This window comes from Heteronotia binoei, chromosome 6, assembly GCF_032191835.1.
Source record: "Heteronotia binoei isolate CCM8104 ecotype False Entrance Well chromosome 6, APGP_CSIRO_Hbin_v1, whole genome shotgun sequence".
NCBI lineage: Eukaryota > Metazoa > Chordata > Lepidosauria > Squamata > Gekkonidae > Heteronotia > Heteronotia binoei.
The window spans coordinates 108,563,640-108,589,758 of NC_083228.1; the positions used below are offsets into that span (position 1 = coordinate 108,563,640).

A 26,119-nucleotide genomic window follows, 5' to 3' on the forward strand; every position below is an offset into this window, starting at 1 on the left:
TTCAGAGCAAGAGGTCTCACTTATCACAGACCGTTAAATAAAATATTGCATGAGTGCTAATCTTTTAAGCATTTTATATTAAGTTTAATTGTGTGTGTTTGCATCCTTTATAAAGTTTTTATCTCCGCTACCTGGTATTACATTTTATGACACACACAGCCCAGCCCAACAAGGTCTCATTTATGTCAGATTCAGCCCTCATAACAAATGAGTTCGACACTCCTGGTTTAAGCAATAATCAAGATCAGGATCTTCTTGAATATCAGCAAGTTGTAGTTAAGACTGTGCCTGACCTGAGCATCCTTCCAACTAAAAACTCATGCCTGCCATGGAACTGCACATGTGCACTGCCAGAGGCCTGTGTGGATTGCAGACTGGCAATACTTTCACATGCTGCTGTACAAATGCCCCTCATTCAAAATAGAAAGTGTGTATTTTCACAAAATACTAAACATTCCTGGTCTGTTTAATTTTGTTTGTTTGTTTGGGTACACAACATCGCAGACTGCTTCATTCACGCATACTTTAAAGACCGCCTTCTTTGCTGTATCCTTTCATACTCTCTAAAATGGCCTTCTGGACAACGAAGTTGTTTGCAACTCTGGTAATCCGAAAATCAAATCCAGCTAAAGAAGAGCATAATCTCTATGTAATATATCTTATTAGGATCAACTCAATGGCACATTACAATGTACCATGCCATTATAATGAGGAAAAGTTATATACAAATGTATTAGATAAACACATCAGCTCCAAAATTCGACAGTGTTTGGCAGGTAGCTGTGGAATAGCCTTCTACTGGAGGCCTCTTGATTTCTGCATATAAATTTGTGAAGCTGCTTAAACTTTTTGTTGTTTAGCTCATTTTAAAAAATTCTGAATGAACTGCTATGTCATGATTAGCAAGTGGTAGAGGAGATTTAATTTTGCACATTACTCACCCGATCCTTAGGATATTGCAGGAAACAAGCTCATTATTATTACCATTTCATATGACTCACTAAATCATTCTCTGGCCTCTGATATATAAAGAACATCCTTATGATACATCTGCTACTGTCCTGTGACTCACAAAGCAAACCCCTCGCTTTTTAACACTACAAATATCCACTGCATTTGGCGACAGTTGTCAGGAGAAGCCAAGCAGAAGGGAAAGACTGGCTTTTGTTTAATTTAACAGAAATATATGTACATAGGTCAAACATGTCTTCAACCCAGTTAGATATAGTCCTTCCAAAGTGTACTGTTGCAGTCTTGGGAAGTCATCCACATGAGGAATACTGCAAGCACTCTAAATGAACAGCATTTTTTAAAATGCATCATTTAAAAAATAATGCGGATCCTTTACTAAACCATGCTTGTTTGGTATCTCTGAGATTGCTCTGAACTATCTCTCCCACCAGCTTTGTTTTATTTTGATCCACCCTGAGAAAGACTTCTGAGGAACTTGAAAGCTTGCTCTTTAATGGGGATGATTCCCATTAAAAAGGTATTATATGACTATTGTTCTTTTGAGTAAGCAGTTGCTTCTTGAATTAAATAACCTGAATTTACTATGCTAATAATTCTAAAGCTGAAGACTACATTTCCTATGAAGGCATGGACAGCCATCCAAGGAGGCTCTTCCATTATCATCATCCCTTTTACCCACTAGAGCTCTTAGGCCAGAAGGGAGAGAGAGGTCTCCTGTCCATGAATTACAAGAGCCTGTAAATTCCCATCCAACCCACCATTGCCAGTTGTCAGCATGAGAATCCTTTTTCTCCCAGTACAGTCCTAACTTCTGGTGACTCACCAAGGTTGGGTTGTGACATTGCCATGGATCGCTGGGATACTGGGGCAGAAGTGGTTGGTGGATGATGGCTCATGTGATTCAATGGCTGGGTCATTGTCTTTCGAGGATCTTGCCATGTTGTGATTTTTTCTATATGGCTGCAAAACAGAAAACAGGGATTTCAGGGATTAAAGATACCTTGTCCATCACAAAGGATTCAGGTCATTCATTTGTGCACATGATCCATTCCCCCTACTTTTGCTTTGTGTCACAACACCACCAATAATTGTAAGTCTCTGCTGAAATGACTGCTCTCCAGGACCAGCTCCAAACATTTTGTCGGCACAAGGTGACACCTGTCAGGGAGGCAGTGAGCCTACCCTACATGCATCCCCTCCATTAGTACTGCTGGCAGCTGAAAACATGCTGATCCTAAGTGGTGCTGCCAGGCTTGCTGAAGTTCCCTTGGGTTGAGGATTAGACAGGCATAGTCTATGCCCGTTATCTCCTCCCACAATGCTGGCAGACAGGAAGAAGGAGAGCTGCAGCCACTCTGCCCCCATTGCTTAAATTTACTTTCCTCCCAAGTGGCACCACCTGCACCCAGGACATGAGAAGCAGGTGAGCCCAGCAGCACTGCATGGAGCTGAAGCTTTCCCTTATGCCCCTTGCAGCCATGAATATGGCTGCCAACACTGCCTTGGCAAATGCCAGGATATTCTGCGAGCAATGCCCACACAGGGTGAAGTTTGGGGAGGATGTGATGTCACTTCTGGGTGGCACTCTTGGAATTGCCCCTTAACCTCTGTAGTAAAGACCATGAAGACATGGGAAAATGACCTAGAGCATCACTATGGAAGTCATTTTCCAGCCATTTGTTCTTCCACTCCTCAATTTCTCAATGATGGGGGTTGGGACCAAGCACAGGGTTTTACACTCTGCAAGTGAGTAAATGGCAGTCTAGCAGTAAAACAACTGGGAGGAAATTACAGCCATAAGCCACACCCAGTACCATCTCCAGCATTGCTACTCTCCTCAAATTATGCTGGTATCCATGTTTTGTTTCTCCTCTTACATCCTGGTTTACCGGGTTACTTGTACCATCACAGCCTGAAAACATGTTTGTGTACACAAGCAGTGGAACAAATATCTTCCAGATAATTCTGCAGAGCACACCTCCAGTTATAATGAGTACATGAGCAACCCAAGTCAAGGTGCAAGCCTGTGTATGTTGTTAACTAGAAATACTGGTTGTTTACAAGATATCCACAGCTACAGTACCTATGACCAACACTGTCTTGAATAAGGCTGCCAGAGAGGCTCAGTGTGGCTACAAAACTTTCTCAGCTGCATCCAACTTAGTACATAGCTTTTTCCACCTTGTCATATTTCTTGTGGACAGCATTTTGGAAGAATCTCAGAAGATCAGAGCTGCCAAGCTACGACAGGGTACTTGAATCCAGTGTTCCCTCCAAGCTGAGTTAACGTGAGCTAGCTCACAGATTTTTAGCCTCCAGCTCACACATTTTTGTCTTAGCTCAGGAAGGATGACCCCAGAGCACAATAATTTATGCAGTAGCTCACAGGTTTGAACATATATGAACATATGAAGCTGCCTTATACTGAATCAGACCCTTGGTCCATCAAAGTCAGTATTGTCTTCTCAGACTGGCAGCGGCTCTCCAGGGTCTCAAGCTGAGGTTTTTCACACCTATTTGCCTGGACCCTGGTTTAATGTCAGTAGCTCATAACTTTGATACCAGTAGCTCACAAAGTTGAATTTTTCCTCACAAAACTCTGCAGCTTAGAGGGAACATTGCTTGAATCCTGTAGAATTTAGGTTTATACTTAACTACATAATTTTAAGTTTCTATTGATAACAACAACATATGCTACCATAGGCTGTAGGAACTTCCTCCACCCTAAGCTTCTGAACTAAGAACTTCTTCCAGACTAAATGTCTCCTCCATTGGCTTTCTTGGGCTGGAGAGGGGCTTCAAATTTTGCACAGCGGAATGGTAGGATATAAGCTTAATATTAACTTAGAATTTTCTTCTTCTATTCCATTTCCTTTAAGAATGCCTTATTTTTGGATAGATCTCTCTCACTTTGGGCTTTCAAATAAGGCATGTGGACATCTTCCTTCTCTGTGCAGTGATCTTTCTACCCCTGTTCCCCCTCCTGTGTTTTCTTTCACACTCTTCCCCTTATAAAACTGTGAGCCTATGGACAGGAATTACTATTTGTTAGCTTGCCGTAAACCACTTCACTTCTGAACATATTTAATAAATATTACTAATACTAGGATCAGTAGCAGCACAACAGAAGAAACAGATGATACCACTTGCTGTGGAATCTTTGTTTCACCTTTAGCCTAAATCTTCCAGTTCTGCAGCTCAAGGTCATACTTTCACTCCGTGTCTCACTCACTCTGCTTCCCAGCATCTGAGTCATTTCCTTTCTTCAATTCCAGTTTCTCTTAATTCCAGTTCTTTTCCATTTGCATTAGATGATGTTATATTTGTGTTTCCTGTATCCTGTGCATGCTCTTCCTTTCTTTCATTTCCCATTAAAGTACTCTACTAGACATTACTCTTTGGAAAAAATCTACACTCTTGTTTCATCTGCATCATCTTCCTCTTTTCCTTTCTCCCAGTATCAGATTAAACATCACTGCACTAATTCCTAGACAAACATCTCTTACATAGTGACTCATGACTCCAAAACATTGAACAATCATTTAACATTAAAGGATATTGTTAATTTTTATTTTAAACATGTAACTGTGGAGCTTAATTTTTAAATAGGCACAGCATGTGAGAAATGAAATTTAAAAATCTTTCCCTCTTTCATTGTTGCAACAAAACTGAATCCCAAAGACTGCATATCAGGATTATACATCGAATATACAATCCTGCACACAGCTAGGATGCTTAAACTCCTAGTAATTGTAAGGGGATTTTAAACCACGTGCCTGCATGAATGACTGCACCCTGATCTATAAATGAAATTGTTACCACATGTCAATTATTGATTGCACTGAAAGTTACTAAAAATAATTGAAACGCACTATGTCAGAAAGCTATGACTAAGGAATGAATTGCTTACAGTTTATTCCATATTTAATTCTCAATTTGGCCTGGCATGTGGATCAAAAAATTTATACAGTGGGGCCCAGTAAAGAAAGGGGAGCTGTTCTTTGAAATCCGAACAAACCTCAAAAGTTTGATATGTGCACAAGTACACATATTGCAACTTCCAAAAACAACAACAAAAAACACAGACTGAGATGTTATGAGATCACAGTCAGCATTATGAGATTGCCCAACAAAAACCAGGAGCAGCCAACGGGAGAAAATAGTAATGGAGAACAAGCAGACATAAGGACAGCAGGGGTGAGCAAGGAGTGGGGGAAGCAGGAAGAAGAGGGTTTTTCTTCCCCCACAATTCCTTGCAAGCCACTTTCTTATTTATAATACTGTAAAGCTCCCTCTAAGCTGTGAAATCTTGTGAGGAAAAATTCCACTTTGTGAACTAACACTAAAATTGTGAGCTACTGCATAACTTAGCTTGCTCTGGGGCTGTTTTTCTTGAGCTAAGACAAAAATGTGTGAGCCAGAGGCTAAAAAACTGTGAGCTAGCTCACGCTAACTCAGTTTAGAGGGAACATTGTGTACACTGTAGATATAATACAAGAAAATGAAATAAGATTGCCAACTCTCACTGATGCATGCACACTTCAATGGATACACACACCACAATTTACTGTTATCTCCAAACTGTCAATAAGAGCCAGCAGAAAAAATTCATGTTTCATATAAACAAGGGTCTTCACCTCAACACAGCTAAAATGATAACCTCTGATTCTTGATTGCTAAAGACCCTGGAAACACCTAGCTTGCTATGCACAGCGCAGTGGTAATCTGTGGTCATCCCCTCCTCCCTGCTCCTTTAAACTGGAGATGCCAGGGACAGAACCTGGGACCTTCTGCATGCCAAGCAGATGTTCTCCTACTGAGCCACAGCCCCTCCCCAGTACTCCCCAACACTAGCCAATATAGGATCACCCCTTGAACAGATTAATGCTTAGCCACATCCGCAACTCTAGAGAGAACGTCTCTAGATTCAGAATAAACTGGATTTTAAGAATGTTAGCAAGTCAAAACACGTGCATGCCCCTTCATTGCAATTTGTGAGTCACCAACAACTGTTTTCTAATATATGGACTGGATCCAGCCAACGTTTTTTACTCCATCTCCCCCATCCACCCACCTATGGGTTTTGTACATGCAGGTCCCATGGTCCCCACCTAGCATGGCCTTTCCCCACCCCCCCTAATGGTCAAACCCCCTTCCTTTTTCACCAGCAGAAAAGCTGGTGGAATCCAACCACACATTTTGAGCTGGGTTTCTAATTTAGTTTCCCACCCCCACCCCCACTCCCAGTGAATCTGAGATCCGAAACGAAGCTCAACTTTTTTACTTTATTCGAACTCCTGTCTCAAGACAATGTCATAAATACTATAAGAGATGACATCCAGGACAAATGCCATTGTTTATTTTAAAACTGCTGCCACTCAAAAGCCACCATTGTTATCAACAACGCCTTTCCCCTTCACTCCTGGCGTTGGCATCCTAGCAATGCCGTCGTGCCAAGTGACATTTACCCTTTTGGGAAACACATTTGTCACAAACACTCCCTGCTCTAGCATTTGCTTTCTTGCTCACCAAATTAAAATGAAAGGCGCTGCACTTCTGTGGAGTCCACTCCAGCTCCCACCCTTTCTTCTGCCAGCCAATTCTCTACACCCCTTTCATAAACTGAGAAGTGCCCACAGGAGACATCCTGCCCTGAAGGGCTTTAAAGGGTGACTCTTCCATACCAACCCATCCAGGGGGGAAAGTGTAAGCAAATACTAGAAAGTCTCAGTCTGAGATCATATATAAAAGGATGGTGCCTGCTGATACCTTTCCTGGTGCCCACCAAGTATCTTGAGAGCTGGTTTGGCATAGTGGTTAAGTGTGTGGAATCTTATCTAGGAGAACCGGGTTTGATTCTCCACTCCTCCACTTGCAGCTGCTAGAATGACCTTGGGTCAGCCATAGTTCTCACAGAGTTGTCATTGAAAGGAAAGCTTCTGTGAGAGCTTTCTCAGCCCCACCTACTTCACGGGGTGTCTGTCGTAGGCAAGGAAGGTAAAGGAGATTGTAGGCTGCTCTGAGATTCAGAGTGAAGGGCAGGGTATATATCCAATATCATCTTCTTTTTAGAAAGCAGGTGGAGCTTTTGCCTACCATGGCTTCTGATGGGCCATCATGGTTGGCCCATCTTCTGCAGCAGCTATTTTGTGGCTGAGCCTACCACACTGTGTCATAATTCCAGTGGTGCCCACAGACTCAAAAAGGTTGGGGACCCCTACTCTACCCCCTTTCCCAAGATATTACTTTTATACACTCTTCACAGAGTCAAAAAGTGAATGTTAACTCAATTATTCATATGCACCCACGCCAACTTTAAATCTCTCTCTCTCACACACACACACACACACACATCTTGAGCTCGCATCCTTTCATTATGACTCATGTCTCAACACCTCAATGGACTTTCACTGAAAAGAAATGTGCTTCAGGTGAAAAACTCTCTACCTGCATTGTTTGATCTGAGTGGAAGAGTTTTCAAATGTTTTGCTTGAGATTAAAAGCCCTTTTTGGATGTTACATTTGAAGGCATCCAACTGCACGTACCAGGACACACATGCTGCCTGCAGTCTTCATGACCATTTTGTCTGAAGCAGGCACCACATATAGCATGCACTGAAGCAGGATATATGGCCATTTCAGACAGAATGACAGAATGGCAACCACATGCATCAAGAGGATAGCAGCTCCTGGTACATGCAGCTGCATTTTTATTTTTGCCATCAAGTCACAGCCAACGTACGGGCAAGTCCATAGGGCTTTCAAGGCAAGAAATGTTCAGTTTCTGCTTCTGTGCAGCAACCCTGGACTTCCTTGGTGGTCTCCCATCCAAGTACTAGCCAGGGCCAATTCTGCTTAGCTTCCAAGGTATGATGAGGCTGGGCTATCCAGGTCAGGGCCATGCAACTGCACACTCCCTCCTGAATACCTGAAAAGGGCTACAGTCATCATTTGATGGCTTTACTCATGTGTAAACACAGTCCTCACTTTCAGTTAAGGTTGCCAGCTCCAAGATGGGAAACATCTTGAGTGTTTTGGGGGGGGGAGCCTGTGGAGGGAGAGGTTTGGAGAGGAGAGGGGCTTCAGTGGGGCACAATGCCATAGAGTCCACCTGCCAAAATGGCCATTTTCTCCAGGTGAACAGATCTCTTTCACCAGGAGACCTGTTGTAATAGCATATCTCCAGCCACTGCCTGGAGGCTGACAACCCTACTTCCAGCGACCTGACAACTCTTATCACTGTAACCTGCACGAGCGATGCTGTAGTAGTTGTCTGGCTTTATGAAAGAGTAAAAATAAACAGAACCAAGACGTGGGGCAATAGGAACTATGCAGTGCTTGACAAAAGCGGATCAAATCATGAGAAAAGAACAGATCGGGAGCTCTACAGCTGCATTTAAAAAGAAGTAGAGAGAGAAAGACTGGAATGTTTTGTGTAAACATTCGATGTTCAAAGGGCCTTAAGCCAGGAGCTTTGAGCGCCCTGGATTGCCCCTTCTGGTGGCATCCTGGCAAAAGCGGAAAGCATTTCGACTTCACTAAAGAGCAATGTGAAGGCAGAGTCCACTTAGCAGGAGGGCCATAGGCTGGCATTCATACTGATGCTCTCAAGTCAAAGGAATTCAAGGAAAAGCAACAGCTAGCTAACACTGCTCAACTTCACAAGGTGTGGAAAGCCACTTATTTATTTTTAAATCCTACGACCAGTTTAAAATTAGCCCATGCATTGTAGCTCTTGCTGGGGGGAAAAATGTCAGCGCTTTTTATAGGATAAGACGACTCTAGCAAGTATGAAAAGAGAGGTTCATTTTTATTCTTGGATGCAAGGCGATTTTTTTTTTATTGCCCATGTACAATTTTTCATAGATTGAGGATCAATATGGACATCCTTCTATAAATTTCAGCAAACATTTCATGTACAGCTCTAACCTGAAATTCATATATTGGCCAAACCTGCCTTCAGTTTATAAATGCACAGCATTTGATCCAGTACCTTATCATCCAGCTCAAAAGTACTGGCAAAAGCACTGCAGACATCTCAAAGAGAACCACTGTGGTAAAGTGGTTACAGTGTTGGACTAGAACAGGGGTGGTCAAACTGGCTTGGGAGCCACATACAACTCTTTCACACATATTGTGCAGCTCTCAAAGCCTCCACCACCTGTCCAGCTGGCTTAGAGAAGGCATTTCTCTCTTTAAATAACTTCTCCAAACCAAGTCAGCTGGCAGCTTGGAAAATGCATTTAAAGATGCTTCCTTTCCCTTCTTCCTTCCTTCTCTTGTGGCTTTCAAACATCTGACACTCCTGTCTTGCAGCTCTGAAACATCTGGCGTTAATTCTATGTGGTTCTTACGTTAAGCAAGTTTGGCTAGCCCTGGACTAGAATCTGGAGACTCAGGTTCAATTCCCTATTCTGCCATGGAGGCTTGCTGGGTGACCCTGGGCCAGTCACACACTCTCAGCCTAACTTACCTCACAGGGTTGTTGTGAGGATAAAGTGGGGGAGAGGAGAATAATGTAAGCCACTTTGAGTACCCACTGAAGAGAAAGGCAGAGTATAAATAGATAAATAATTGCAAATTCAACATGCATTAGCTCTTTCTTACAAACAGATGTACCTTAAGGAGATGTGTGAATTCATTGTAACATGCGAACAAGGCTATAGCAAGTGTGTTTGTGTATTCAATAATTAAAGGGCTCCACCAAACAAGATGCGATTGACATTCACAAATTCTTTAACTGTAGTTAACACTTTCCCCATTTCCCCTACAGAATTGCCACTTACCCAGTCTTCTGCAATCCTTGGCATGAAAGCAAAAGACAGGAACCATTTCATAGAATCATAGAGTTGGAAGGGACCTCCAGGGTCATCTAGTCCAACCCCCTGCACAATGCAGGAAACTCACAAACACCTAAATTCACAGGATCTTCATTGCTCCCAGATGGCCATCAAGCCTCTGTTCAAAAACCTCCAAGGAAGGACAGTCCACCACCTCCTGAGGAAGCCTGTTCCACTGAAGAATCGCTCTAACGGTCAGGAAGTTCTTCCTAACATTGAGCCGGAAACCCTTTTGATTTAATTTCAACCCATTGGTTCTGGTCCTACCTTCTGGGGCCACAGAAAACAATTCCACACCATCCTCTATATGACAGCCCTTCAAGTACTTGAAGATGGTGATCAAATCATCTCTCAGCCGCCTCCTCTCCAGGATAAACATCCCCAGCTCCTTCAACCTTTCTTCATAGGACTTGATCTCCAGACCCCTCACCATCTTCGTCACCTTCCTCTGGACCCGTTCCAGCTTGTCTATATCATTCTTAAAGTGTGGTGCCCAAAACTGAACACAATACTCCAGGTAAGGTCTTACCAGAGCAGAGTAAAACGATACCATCACATCACATAATCTAGACACTATGCTTCTGTTGATACAGTCCAAAATCGCATTTGCCTTTTTAGCCACCGCATCACACTGCTGACTCAAGTTCAGCATATGATCCACTAAGACCCCTAGATCCTTTTCGCACATACTACTGCTAAGACAAGTCTCCCCCATCCTATAACCATGCATTGGATTTTTCCTACCTAAATGCAGAACTTTACATCTATCCCTGTTAAAATTCATTTTATTGATTTTAGCCCAGTTTTCCAGCCTATCAAGGTCATCCTGTATCCCAGGGGTGGCCAACAGTAGCTCTCCAGATGTTTTTTCCCTACAACTCCCATCAGCCCCAGCCATTGGCCATGCTGGCTGGGGCTGATGGGAGCTGTAGGCAAAAAACATCTGGAGAGCTACCGTTGGCCACCCCTGCTGTTTCCTGTTTCTGTCTTCTTCTGTGTTTGCGACCCCTCCCAATTTAATATCATCTGCAAATTTAATAAGCATTCCCTCTATTCCTTCATCCAAATCATTGATAAAGATGTTGAACAAAACAGATCCCAGGACAGATCCTTGAGGCACTCCACTTGTCACTCCTCTCCAAGAGGATGAGGAACCATTCACAAGCACTCTTTGGGTGCAATCTGTCAACCAGTTACAGATCCACCTAACGCTAACAGGATCCAAACCACATTTTACCAACTTGTCAACAAGTTTAGTATGTGGAACCTTATCATTTATACAAGGTTAACATCTCAGAAGTGAGGGATCCTGGATAGCACAAGGCAGACACTAGGGAAGGAATTTGTGGCCAGACCACTTTGCAATGGTAACAATAAAATGCGGATCCAGGCTATCCTGGATATCTGAGACCAATTTCTAAATTCCCCTGCAGGCTAAGTTTCCTTTTGGAATATTCGCTTCCCACTTGAAAAGGTCATATGTCCTTTAGCATTCTGAAGTCATGACGCACATCGTATTTATAAGGAGTGACTGAGTTCTAATCCCTCACTTCCAGTGCACTCTAATCAAGAGCAGGAGAGAGACAGAATCCTTTTTTTGTTTTTAATAGCAGGCACTGCCTGCAAAGATTTGTCTTCCTCCTCCTCCAGCTATTACTACCTGTAATGATACACCTAACTACACCAGCTCCTATTTCCTGACTTCATATTTACTCAACCTCATTAAACCAGAAGCAAAAACTTGCTAAGGAGGAAACAGGAGAGATTTACAGGTCTGTTATTTTTGCTTAAACAGGATATTATAAATGTACATGTTGGCTACCGGAGCAACTATCACATGAGTTCCTTTACTGGGGCTTTGTGTCCCGGGGCCGAATTTTGTGCCTGAGCCACATCAAAAGTAAGCCCGCTTTACAGCAAGTAGGAAGTTTGAGTCATCAGAAACAACCCACATGTTCTCGCTCATTTACCGCTCTTCACAGAGTGACAGCTTACATTGTCCTGCAGAATACCCAGTCATCCCCTTCCAACTATACAGAGCCATTATTAAACATTGGGAAATCTGTTTACATCCCTGTAAGCACAGCCAAATCATTGCCCAACTTTTTGTTCTCTGGAACAGCTAGAATATGGCTCGCTTGTTTGTTTTCCCCTATCTTCCCCTGCATCAGCCCAAAGCTATTCTTTCTCCCCTGCAATGGGAGGCAGATGGTAATTTAACAGTAAACCCTTAGAAACCATCCTAAAGGCCACAAGAATGCAGTTGGGTGGTCTCCCTATATCAGATACTTGGCAGTCATATAGTCTTGTGTACGAGGGGCTCACGGTCTAGCTGGGAACATGGTAAATGAGCAGGGAGAGGAGGAGGGATCTTGCAGAATGGCCTCACCTAGGAAATAATGGCATCCATCCAACCATTTGCAGCCTTCACAGAGCAAGAGTTTCTCTCACAGCCCACTGAACCCCCTCCCCCAGAATTTTGTTCCTGGGGATCTGTGGGCCCTCAAGAACATCATAGGGAGTAGGGCTGCCAATCTTCAGGTGGGGGCTCAAGATTTTGTGAAAGAATTGTCATTATCCAGTAGAGGTTGGAAATTGCTGATGATGCATTTAACTGCTTTGAGTTGAGAGTTGACCACTAGTGGTGTTCTGTTATTGTCTCTTTGGGGCTGGTCTTGCAATAGGTTTTCTTGGGTAGTTGTTTACAACATTTGTTCAATTTGTGGAGAAAATGGCCGCTTTGGAAAGTGAACTGCAGGGCATTATACCCTACTGAGATCCCTCCCCTCTCCAAACTGTACTCTCCCAGGCTCCACCCTCAGATCTCCAGGTTTTCTGAACCTGGAGTTAGCAACCCTAATAGATGGCACAGTGGGTGGTCTGCAGTGGTATCTAGCAATTGGCAAAAATTGCCACCCCCTCTTCTACAAATGGAAATGCTGTTCTGTTGGAGAAACAGAATGGTTAGATACATACCAATATCTGAGAATACTTATTTCACTACCTCCTAGAGTGCACATGGATTACAAAGCTGATGCCAAGAATTATACATCTCCTTGTAACCCAACTCCTTTGTTCAACACAATGCAGAGTCAGGAGGTGGTGGCGGCCATAAGCATAGCCAGCTTCAAGAGGGGGTTAGATAAAAATATGGAGCAGAGGTCCATCAGTGGCTATTAGTTACTGTGTGTGTGTGTGTGTGTGTGTGTGTGTGTGTATATATATATATATATATATATATATATATATATATATATATATATATATATATATATATATAAGTGTTTGGCCACTGTGTGATACAGAGTGTTGGACTGGATGGGCCATTGGCCTGATCCAACATGGCTTCTCTTATGTTCTTAAGGAGCTCATCAATCTTTCCCAAAGACTAACTTAGCTACTATTGAACAAAGTCTGAGACCAGTGCTACCTTTAAGATCAACAAGTTTTAATTCTGGGTATAAGGTTTCACGTGCATGCACACTTCTCCAGATACACTGTCTGTTTCTGAAGTGTGCTTGCACCTGAAAGCCTACATCCAGAATTAAATGTTGTTGGTCTTAAAGGTGCCACAGAACTCAAAGTTTGTTCTGTTGCTTCATCAGACCAACAGGACTACCCCACTGAATTTATCTACTATTGTGATGCAAGATAAGGAGAGAACTGGTCTTGCCTTGTTGCTACTGATGTTAGATTTGCAAGGCAAGCTCCAGCCTGTTTTGGATAGCATGCCCTCCAGCCTATGTGGCCACTCCCTTGACTGAAAGGCATCCAAACTAATTTACCTCAAGAGCAGCTAATCTCTGGTAGTTCATCTGCATACATTTGTATCTCCCTGGAAAGGTAAATGCATGAACAGCCCCCACCAGTATCTCAACAAAAGACTATCTATTTTGCATTTACAGCTTTTGCTAGAACTAATATTTCTTAGGCATGCTCTAGGTGTGCTCCCCCGCCCCAACTTCAGTATTAAAGCAACCCAGATAAGTGGGTCATTTCTACTTGCATTTGGACATAGAAACTGGCACTATGGCATCAACACTTCCCTTAGAGTTTCTTGGGAACTGTACTTTGGCCAGGGAGCTGAGAATACTCTGCAAGACATCCCTACCTCCAAACTCCCACAAAAGAATAGTTCTCAAGATTCTCTGGGGGAAAAGTAACATCTGTTAAAACCAGTTTAAAGTTGTGATGCAGATATGTTCTAAGAGATGGAAGTCTGCCTAGTAAGTAGTGATGAGAAATTAGTGATGAGAAATCAGACCAATATACCTAAGACCACCCCGAATGTCTGTAGGCAAGGTAGGATTTGAACTTTACTTTCCTAGGCCTAAGTCTGAGTTGCCAATGGATCAGACCAACATGGGCACAAACCCAAACTCAAGACTTTGGCTGGTTTGCAAAACCCAGACAGAGGTTCAGGGAAGGAGTGTTTCCCAAGAAGCTTCTGCTTGGTTTGGGTGTGTCCCCCACCCCATGCACACACGCCACTTCCAAGTGGCATCGGGCACTTCCCCTAGTGTGCTGCGCCATCTGGAAATAATGCGAGTGTGTTGTCTGATACCACTCAGAAGTGGCATGTGCACGTGGGGAACCAACATGTGTGTGCAGGGCTTTTTTCTTCAGAAAAAGTCCAACAGAAGCTCATTTGCATATTAGGCCACCATCCCCCGGATGCTAAGCCAGCTGGAACTGCGTTCCTGTGCGTTCCTGCTCCCAAAAAAAGCCCTGTGCTTGTGTCACTTCTGGACGCTGCAGGCACACGAGGGGGGGCATGGATCAGGTGCTGGTCTTAACCTTTAAAGCCCTATATGGCCAGGGTCCTGCATACCTTAGGGACTGCCTTTCCCCATATATGCCCCAGCGAGCACTTTGGTCTGGATCACAAAATCTGCTGGTAGTCCCCAGTGTCAAGGAAGTGAGGCTTCAGTCAACTAGAGCCAGGGCTTTTTCCGCGGCTGCACCTAGCTGGTGGAATGAGTTGCCGAAGGACGTTAGGGCCCTTAGAGAGCTCCCACAGTTCTGCAGGGCCTGTAAAACGGCACTCTTCCACCTTGCTTTTCCATAAGGATAACTTACAGCAATAGACTAGACCCATAAATCAGAATTTAACATCATTCTAGATTTCCCACCATGCTAGGGCGTAATTGGGGTCCTATGGAACATCTAACACTGACCACTGAAACGTAATTGCATGATAAACCACAGTACTAGCATCCATTGTTATATTGTTTTAAATGATATTTTAATATCGTTTTATGCTTTGTCTTATGCTTTATGTATTATTAATGTTTTTATCTCGTTGGTCATTTCAACCCTCACCTGTGAGCCGCCCTGAGCCTGCCTTCGGTAGGGAGGGTGGGATATAAATAAAATAAATAAATAATGCCACCAGGAAGTGACATACGCACACCACCAGAGGGACCCTGAACCAATTCAGTTCAGGCAGGCTTTATTTGGGGGTTTGGTTCAAGGGTTTGGTTCAAGGCCACCCAGTTTGCAAACCTCAAATAGGCTTTTCTCAGTCTGTGCCCATCCCTAGATCAACAGGTAATTGGGCCAGTTGTGTCAAAAGAAAGTCCTGCGTTTTAAACTGCTATCTATTACCACAGAATGGCTCATTTATAGCGCTGTCAAGTGCTTGCTGTGTTGCATTCAGAGATGCCAGTGTGGCATCTGGGGATCTTCTGGAATTACAGCTTATCTCCAGACTATAAAGATCAGTTCCCTTGGAGAAAATGGATGCTCTGGAGGGTGGACTTTATGTACCCCACTCAGGTTCTTGTCTTCCCCAGGCTCCATTCCCAAATCACTAGGAGTTTCCAAACCTGGATCTGGCACACACGCCTTCCCCTGTTGGTGGCCAGGGGGACCTGGCAACCCTAGTTGGCAAGGAATGTTTTTGACAGAGGGGTTTTTTTTAAGTTGGGCTTTCTTTTTTTCCTTTCCTCTGATTAACATTCTTTTGGTCAAATATCTTGAGCAATCATATACCCTCTTCTGTCTTTCAAGATTACAAAAAGAAAAAGCAGCCCAGAGCCTGGTGCTGGATTAAGATTTGCTTTTACATTAACTTTATGAAGGGGAATAAGCAGGAAGCATCACATCATGTGAATCAACCGAACATGAATATGAAACAGTTCTGCAAAAGAAGCAGTCCAGAAAAATTGGTAACCTGTAAAAATAGTTACTAGCCCAGTTGCTGAAACACACCTGTGTTCACGATAAACCTAATAATTCACATTTTATAGCTAGAGAAATAAGGGGACCTCAGAGGGGGGCTGGACACACGGGTCTTCTCTGCGGTACTGTGGCCAGTGAATACCCAGATCAAATTTGATTAAGAAATTCAATTATAGAGAATTTTGTATCTCAAGCTCTACTCCCCCCCACACACACACACACACACACTCCACCAAACAACCTTCAGCCACTTAAAACTGTGGTCACTCTTTTTCCGTCAGTGATCACTTGGGACTGGAAGTTATGCCTCCTTCATCCAAGCAACCATGAGGCTCTGGGGAGTGAGAGAAGTCAGCTCCATGCAATCCTGCATGTGACAGATATTTTAAATATAGTTTTAACTGCAATTTTAAAACACTTGCAGAAATATGCTGTTGAAAGGGGTCTTTTTAAAATCATAAGATAAAAGTTATTTATTGCTACATTTTAAAATGTCAATGCCCTTGGACATAGAAGCACTATGACAATTCCTCAAAGCCAGAGACAAAATGGTATTACTTTTTTTTTTCTTACTATGAATACAAAGGCTTATGGTAACTTGTTATGAAAAAGAATGGTGTTGGGTGTGGAAGGGAAGGGGGTGGTTGGTGTTTTTTGTTTTGTTTTGTTTTTAAAGATCTAAATAGAAACAATCAAAGAAAATCTGCATTTCATTTGATCTGGTCAGGCAGAGCCATTCTGAGCTAATTTCCCAATAATAATCTTTTGACAGCTGTTGAAACCAGTGAGATGGTGTGTATTTGTGTGTGTGTGTGTTCCACATTAGCTCAGAATGCTGTCTATGGCCAGATCAAATTAATCTTCAGAACTGCCCCTGCTTCCCCAGCATTTACAGGACATTTTATATCCTACACCTGTCTCTTTAAATCCACAGTCTCTGGTCTGCATATCCTTTATGGTAGTCATCATCTTAATCCAGCCAGAGCCAAGACTGTATTATGTTCGTTTCAAATATACATTGTAAAAAAACTTTTATGATGATAGTTGTTAGATGTGCACATTAACTGTCCCATCATAAGTACAATTACACTCTTGTAAGCCTACTGACAGATGTGACCCAGTAGCTGAAGTGTTGTCTTCTGGCAAGAGGGGTTTTCCTCTGATGTGAGGGTCTCTGATGTGAGTCCAGTGGCACCTTTAAGACCAACCAAGGTTTAATCACAGTATATTATTTATTTATTTATTTATTACCTTCAACTTTTATCCCACCCTCTCCGCAAGCGGACTCAGGGCAGCTAACAAGCAAATTCAGACAATACAATTGAAGTTTAAAACAATAAAATACAGTAAAATACAATTTAAAACATTTGTGGTACTGTTAACTTCAAAACAGGTGGGATCTTATTTTCCTCTGACAGTGATCCTATAGTGATTGTAGTTCCTCAGCAGTGTAGGATGGCAGTCCTTCCCCGGTTAGGTGTTAAAGGCCTGTCGAAATAATTCGGTTTTACAGGCCCTGCAGAATTGAGAAAGGGTCCTTATGGCCTCCGGGAGAACATTCCACATTTCTGGTGCTGCCACTGAGAAGGCCCTAGCCCATGTAGAACACAGTCTGGCCTCCCTTGGTCCAGGGATGGAGAGTAGATTTTGTGTCCCTGAACACAGTGTTCCCTGGGGAACATACGGCGAACATACGTATAGGCTTTTGTGTGCTAGCACACTCCATCAGATATACGGTGAAGTGTGCTTGCACATGAAAACTTATACCATGAAGAAAACTTTGTTGGTTTTAAAGGCACTATTGGACTCAAACTTTGTTCTGCTGCTTCAGATCTACATGGCCACTACACTGGAATCCATGGCTTCAAAAGACACCCCTTATCTTATTTGCCCTCCACTTTGAATATATACCCAAAGCATGTTGCCCACTGCTCAATATGACAGTTTCACAGCACTCAACATGTGTGTGTGCACATATAAAGTGCCATCAAGTCTCTGCTGATTTATGGCAACCTCAGCATGGGGCTTTCAAGGTAGGTTGAAAACAGACACTTTCAAGGCCATTGCCTTCCTCTGCAGAGTTTACCTTGGTGGTCTCCCTTCCAAATACTCAATATGCTTAGTTTCTGAAATCTGAGATCAGTGCTGTGATTACATACACTAAATAGTGAACTTTCAACTCACTTTCAATGCACTTTCCAACTGGATTTTGTCAGTTCACACAGTAAAATCCAGTTGGAAAGTACATTGAAAATGGATTGACCGTGCATTATTTGCTGTGTGTGATTGCAGCCCAGGCTATACCATGCTGCCTTCCCTCTCCTGGCACTCAGTACAACAGATGCCAAAAATGCCATAGCATGTCTTATTTTTGAAAGTTTTCACTTGCAACCCTGTCCGTACCAGGAAATAAATAGCAGGCTAAAGTTAGCAAATAATAAGGTTTGGCAGCTGTTGCTACTTTTCCCCAAGTGCCTGAGACTTAGTTCCCATCAGTTCGAAGATATTGACACAAGCCACCCACAGTGCATTAATGCAGCTGTGAACATGAACCATAAAAGGGTAGTTACTTTATTGCCTATGTATATTAACCATATGTATATCATGACTTTCCTACAAAGAGCTCAGGGCAGCACACATGAGGGTTATCTAATTTTATCTTTATTGCAACCAGCTCTCTGAAATTAAATTACATTGAGAGTGACTGCCCCAAATTCTCTCAATTAAATTTGTGGTTGAGCATGAATCTGAACCCATGTCTTGGCTTTGCAAATCTCCGTTCTCTATGGACTAAACGCTCTGTTTTTATATCAGTTAGTATTTTAAGAATGTAAGATTAAAAATACATAAACAAACTGCTATTATTAGGAAGTACAAGATTTCAGGCACATGGAATACTAAGACACTGACCTTCCCCAACTCAGCAAATAAGTCCTATAACAGTGTGAGAACACAAAGTACATTGCAGAAACCTAATCTGAATCTCGCTTGATCAGAGTATGGATGAGGCTAGACTCTTGATTCTCAAGGAATGGTTGAAGCTGGAGAACCAGCTAAAGTTTGTAAAAGGTACTATGTGCATACGTGTAAAGTGATGTCAAGTTGCAGCTGACTCAAGGTGACCCCATGGGGTTTTCAAGACAAGAGACTTACACAGGTTGTTTGCCATTGTCTGTTTCTGCATCACAACCCTGCAATCCCTTGGTGGACTCCCATCCAAATACTAACCAAGGCTGACCCTATTTAGTGTCTGAGATCTGATGAGAGCAGGCTAGACAATAGAAAGGAAACCTGAGATTCCAACTGTATCAAGTCTGGATGGCACAGTACTACTCAGTCTATGATCCTACTCTTTTATGAACGGTATTACCATCTCTAGCCCCTGATTGGTTATATCACTGACCAGTAGTCCCCCAATTTTATCTGGATTGAACTTCAGTTTGTTGGCCTTCATCCACTTTCTCCAAGAATCTATTTAAGATTTCCACAGGCCACCTGATTCAACTAGTAAAGGCTAACTTACTTCAATAGCTGAACAATCACTTCCAGAAGCATCAAGCAAAAGTTAAGTGGCATGGAGGATCTTACAAAAAAAATGCCATGAGGCTGAGCAATAGTCCCCCTAGCAACGCCTTCCAGAAATGTTCAGCCGAGTAGGTCTGGAGCAAAATCACCAGAAAACAGTACCCCCTGCTCAATAAGCCTAACCAGAAGGATACCATGACAGGTCAAGAAGAATCAACAGGGATGCACTTGCCCGGCCACTTTCTTGGTGAAGATCTTCCATCAGGACTACTAAGGGTACTTTGGTCCAAAATAGCCCCTCAAAAACTCAGCCCTGGAATGGGACTGAAATCTGTTTCATCCAAAACAGCTTCAGGTTTCATAAAACAGCTAGACATCTTAACACATACATCTGAAAATGTTTGGATTTTAATTGCTGCTGAGGGATTCTGAAATTTGATACAGGGAGCAAGCCTTGGTACGTCTATTCAGAATTCTGCTTAGGGCTTACTCCCAGGAAAAGGTTCTAAGGACTACACTGAATCTGACTACAGTGACTCTTATGAATCTGATATATATAGGGCTTACTCCCAGGAAAAGGTTCTAAGGACTACACTGAATCTGACTACAGTGACTCTTATGAATCTGATATATATATATATATATATATATATATATATATATATATATATATATATATATATATATATATATATATATATATATATATATATATATATATAGTCCTAAGCAGATCTACCACCTAACTTTAAAAAGAAAATCATGCTGGGCTGATGGTTTTGGGTTTTTGCCAGCCAAATTTGTTTATTTAATTTTAGACAGTACAGGTGAGTATAGGAAAATAACCCAGTACCAATTTGGCTAATAGTATTAGATTCCACCACCACCACCCTACTGCAAATCAGTCCATGTTGCTTCTTCTATTAAAGCAGGGGTGGCGACAGATCTTCTGCCTCTCAGTTCACATTGCAGCATCTCAACCTGCAGTGATGCCTTATACAATACATTTTGTTTCTGCAGATACCATGACTTTTTAGGACCTTTAAAAGAACAGACAATATATAAAGTCATTGTGCTTAATTAACAGATTGGGTTTGTGACACAATCTTCTCATCCAACGGTCATTACAACTACTTTATCTCCAAGCTGGCACATTACTGAAGTGCTTCAGAATCTATTATTCTACATGAATTACTAATTAAAATCACTTCTTCATGGAAAAGAATTGCTCTTTTTTTCCTCAATCGGTTTCAGCAGCATCTACAAGGAACTTTTCAAGAATGCTCTGCTAAAGCCTCCCAAGTAATTGACTGATTTCATTGTTAGTATATGCTGCGAACCTACACAACTGGAAACAAAACATTCTTTGAGTTCTATTGATAATTTAACCTTTAAATTTTGGATCAAATCCCATTTTTTGGGAGAGGGAGAGAAAGGGCATTGAATGACATCATTATAGATAACATTGAGGTAAAGCAGAAAAAGCAAGTGCACATACTGTATCATGCGTTGGATCCAACCATTTTGTTCCATCAGTTCCTGCCTGTTCCTCTGGTGCAAGGCACCTTCCACTGACACAAGACAAGCATTCTGTGTTAGCAGGAGGCATGCTGTGTTAGAGGAACATGTGGGAGTGATGGAACATAATGACACAACCCACCCAAATGGCATTACAGAATTTCTTTGCCCAACTGGTTATGCATACCATATATCAAGGAAAGTACTGTTGTTATATTTCAATTTATTTCAGAAGTTTTATTTATAATCCCGATTTTCCCTATTCCAATACACATTTAAGGCAGGCTCCCAAATTGCTTCGTGTGCCATACAAGAGAAAATGGTCACCCCTACCTTGTATCCCACTTTTCCACTATCAAAGCCACACAAGCATCTAGTGCTTCATGGCCGGGCTGTCTAAAGACTCAGAGGGGTGTGGCATATCAGCTGTAATAGTTGCTGCTGCACCAGAGCTGAGTTAGGTCATAGCACTGGTGTTAGTGGGAGTTTCCTTGATCTACTGCTTGATTCTGTGGCCTCACTACAGAATAGGCTTGCCAGTCCCCAGGTCCCAGAGGGGGTTCCCCCACTTTTGCAGGCTCCTTCTCACCCCCGGTCAGCTGGCTGGTGGGGGAAACTCTGCCCCCGCAGCCACCATGTGCCTTTCCACCTCGGAAGGCTGAGAAGACTTAGAAGCTGACAACCACTTCTTCAGAGGTGCCTGTCCCTTTTACCCCCTTATCTACTTGTTCAGAAGGCTCTGGAGCACAGTTTGATTTCCCTTACTGCTGTTTAAGGATCCCCATGGATCATAGCCTTGATCTCTCCAGTGATGCTCCATCGTGGAGATGTATCTGGCAGATCAGGTCTCTAGCTCCACAATAAAGAATAAAACTAGTTTAGTCTTAAAGGTGCCACTGGACTCAAATTTTGTTCTACAGTGTTTTGATCACTGTTGCCAAACTGGAATGAGGGAGGTACAGAAGAAAGGAATTGGCTGTGCATTTCATTACAGAGCCACACACCAGACACATTCTTTATTCTTCAACTAGGAACGACTTAGAGCAAGTTCACATGCTACTTGTGAGCCATCAAACTAAATGCAGCCCCACCAGCTGTACATTGTGGTCTGTCAGGGGCTTGGATCAGCCTCTTTGTTTTCCAGCCTGCCCAGGACTGCAAAGGGGAGAGGAGAACACATCAACAACATGACTGATCAGAGGGTCCATCACAGTGCGAGTCCATCACAGAAAAGACAACAAAATGAACTCCAGCAGGATTCAGTTATGCCATTTCGGCAAATGTGCTTAGCACTGCTCAGATTTTCCTATGACAATATACTTTTCCCCTCCCAATTCTAGTCAGAGTTTCCAAATGTCAACACAATGGGCTCTAGGAATTCCTTTCTCCAATAAAAAAGTTTTATTTCCTTAGAACATTCATATAACAGTTCATACAAAACAGGTCTTAGTACTGCCACATCTCTTGTTTGCAAGCCAATTTTTCTCTACAGCTCCAGTTTTCTGGATGATTAATTTTCAAAAAACAAAACAAAAACCTTCTCTAAGTCTCTCTGATTTTTTTTAAAGGCAATTGTCTTTTTATCTAGTCATGGTGACTATTTGCAGTCACAGTCCTCAACAGTTTGAAAATAGCATGGTCATAACAAGGAGACTTTTGTCCTTCTATTAATCTATATTTTGCAATATGTCTGCCTTTCAGTTTTCATTCCAGCTTTTTAAAAAAAAATGGGGGGGGGGAATACACCTGGGCCCCTACTCTTTTACTGACACAACTCTAAATTTAGGCTGACAGACAGTGACTGACCCAAAGTCAGCTACCAAACATTGTCATGGCTGTGAACCAAAGTTCCCCCACTTCATCCAGTACACCAATTTGACTCCATATTAAAGCAATGCCATTTCTAATGAGAATGAGAGTTGTCATCTCCCCCCATTTCAGGGATTTATGTATAACACCCTCTGCAGTTAAGACCTTCCACAATTCTAATAGGAGTCTGAATGATCAAAGGAATCCAACATATTCTATGTACTGCCAAATCCATAAACGGTCTAGATGTATTAAAAATACCTAGTGGTGAAAAGAAGAGAAAAGAAAGTTGAAGGTAGTACAATAGAAGCATCATTTCTGTGATGTGTATATACACTTCTTTTGTTTTCGGTCAAAACAACCGGAGTGGATTTTTTAAAAACTACAAAAGCCTGAAAAACCTATGAACAAAAGAGTGGGATGCTAGTGTATACCAGAAACCACAATTATCTCCATCTTACTTTCCTCTTTCAACTCTTTGGGGGAAAAATAATCCCTGGCCCCAACCTAGATAAACCAGAAGGAACCACATGGGTTTTTTTTCCCTTCCTTTTTTGCTGTCAAGTCACAGCCAAGTAATAGCAAGACAAGAGATATTCATAAGTTGTCTGCCATTGCCTGCTGATCTCTCATCCAAATAGTAACAGGGCTGATCCTGCTTAGCTTCCTAGAGCTGATGAGACTGGGCCGGCCTGATCTACCTAGGTAAGGGCTGACCATAGAGTAGGAGCTTGCCTGAGGACACACTTGCCTGAGGACTGCCCAGAAATCCCTCTGTACTATTCTCTTTCTTTCTAACATCCAAATGCATTTAGGATAACAGTTCTAGCAGACACAAGCAAGAATTCAGTCTGAAGGATGGTGAACCCTTATAAATCCTGTTGACTCCACGGGTTTTACTTTGAAGTACATGATCTTAAGCATACCTTCTTGGGAAGCAAATTCCATTGACAGGAATGGGGCTACGTTCCCCCCTGACAGACTGAGACACCAATTTGTGAACAGAAGGGGACAAAATCGCCAATAACTTATTGTCAGGCTACACACCTGCATCCCCCGGTGATAAACTGATTAATTCCCATAAGGGGAAAAAAGAGGCAGTACAAATAACCAGACTAATCTGTGAAGTTCAGAATGTTAGCCTTTCACAATCTCAGAACTACTGTGTATCCAGGAAATCCTGTCAGACAGTCAGTGTTTGCAAACGGCTGGGAAATATGGTCTTCTGCCATCAAAAACAGATGAAATGCAGGATCTGGTTAAAAGAGACCCGTCTTTGCCCAAATGAAACCTTTCCAAAATAAAGAGAATGTCTGCTGGCTGCTAGCTGACCTCAACTGAAGAAGGGTGAAGATCCATGCCAGTGCTCAGCCTTTAAACCCTGCTTCAAGGATGTGAAGGGGGTGGATATACATTTAAGCAGTCTTGCACTAAAAAGGTACAAGTACAGCCAGTTTTGACTGTGCATTTGTGACACTATCCAAAACTACCTTCCTCTAAAGTAGACCTGTATTTTGTTCTTATGTGCAAGGAGAGACAGCAAGGGAGGACTGATGAGGAGGCTTATGAATACAAGCCATTGCCCTATATTCAAACAGACCGTTAGTCAGTCTAGCCCAGAGCTGTCTAGGAGCAGAGGTCGGTTCCCATTCCAGCTGCCTAAGAGTAGTCAAGTGAAGGTGAAGGTGTTGGGGATTTTTGCAATACAAAACATGTGCTCTACCAAATGAGCCCCTCCCTCTTTCAGCAATTAGGTTAAAAAAGAGGCAAAAAGTTAAGTAGATACAGTCAGGTTTACTTAAGATTCACCAGAGGGCTACAATCTTGAAAAAGTGTGAACACATGCAAATCATTTTCCCACCCACAAAATTCTGTAAAGTATTGCCTAATTTTATAAAAGCCAGGTTTCAGGCCTGCATGGTAGCCGACCATCATCCTTGGAAGGAAGGCTTCTTCAGCTTGGGTTGATAGATTTGCAGGCATTGGGTGCTTTCACACGGCAACTGTTTGCAAGCGGATTTTGGTATTCTTTACACAGTAAAAATCCAGTTGCAAAGCATGTTATTTAATGTGTGTGAACACAGCCACTCTGTATACATAGGGTTCCTAACTCAAGGTTCGAAAATACCTGGAGATCTGAGGGCAAAACCTGAGAGAGCGGGGTTTAGGGAGGGTAGGGACCCTGGCAGGGTATAACATCATGCAGTCCACCTTCCAGAGTAGCCATTTTCTCCAGGAGAAGTGAAATAAATGTTTTAAATAAATGAGTGATTTATGTAGTCTGGAGATCAGCTGTAATTCATGGAGATCTGCAGCCCCCACCTGGAAGCTGGCAACCCAATGTATACAAATAGTATACAGTGCTTCACAGATATTTTTCTTTATATTATCAAGTTCTCATACATTCAGTAGGGTGGACCAAAATGTTATTTCTGCCACTAAAAAAAGAGAATAGGTTTTGCCAGTCCCCTTTCCACTCACTGCAGGGTCTTAATTCTCACCTCCCCCCCCCTACTGTTCTCCAGGACCCCCTGTCACACAATAGCATAATTTCACAGAGCTCAGTAGGGTGCTTAAGCAGGGGGGGGGGGGGCAAGTGGAGTTCCATTCTGCTAACAGAAGTTCCTTTTGTCAACCAAAGAATGACTTCTAAATCCAACATACTATCTGGGTTTGGTTCCCTGCTTGGATGTGACTTTGTTCTAGCCATTCTTTCTCAGCCTAACTTACCTCAGAGAAGGTCAGAATGCCAGCAGAAGCAGGATCAGATGGGAGAGATGGACTCCCCACCTCCCTTTCTAAATTCCAAGGCGAGGAGAGGCCAATAAAACAATTTAATATGATAGCTGGGTCACCTCAAAAAGACATTAACAGCATTTACTCTGGTCTGGTCACATAGGCAGTGGAGCAGTCTTTGCTTTTTCCCACAACAGAATTGTCTATTGTCATTTGCCTATTAATGTCATTTGGCTTTTGAAATAATCCCACTTTCCAATATATAGGACAGAGGGACTCACATTCTAGATGTAGCTGAAGAAGTGAGCGGTGACTCACAAAAGCTCATACCCTATCGCAAAGTTTGTTAGTCCTTAAACTGCTACTGGAATCTTATTCCTTTCTACTGCTACAGACAGACTAACACAGCTACTTATCTTGCTCAGACAATCAGAATGACTGTGGTGGAACTGAAGGGAAAAAACTCCCCAAAAAAACCTGACAGAAAAGCAAGGGGGTGGTTAATTCTGTGTTGGAGTCTAGCAGCTGAAAACCAA

General features: G+C 42.5%; 1 protein-coding gene across 1 annotated transcript in view; it reads right to left on the reverse strand.

The window, feature by feature from the left end:
* WWTR1 (WW domain containing transcription regulator 1) overlaps positions 1-26,119 on the reverse strand; it is a 132,859-nt gene that overhangs the window by 52,372 nt on the left and 54,368 nt on the right. Inside the window, exon 2 of the mRNA XM_060242330.1 lies at positions 1,796-1,932. Coding sequence (XP_060098313.1) covers positions 1,796-1,932 — 137 coding nt within the window. The remainder of the gene's footprint in view (positions 1-1,795; positions 1,933-26,119) is intronic.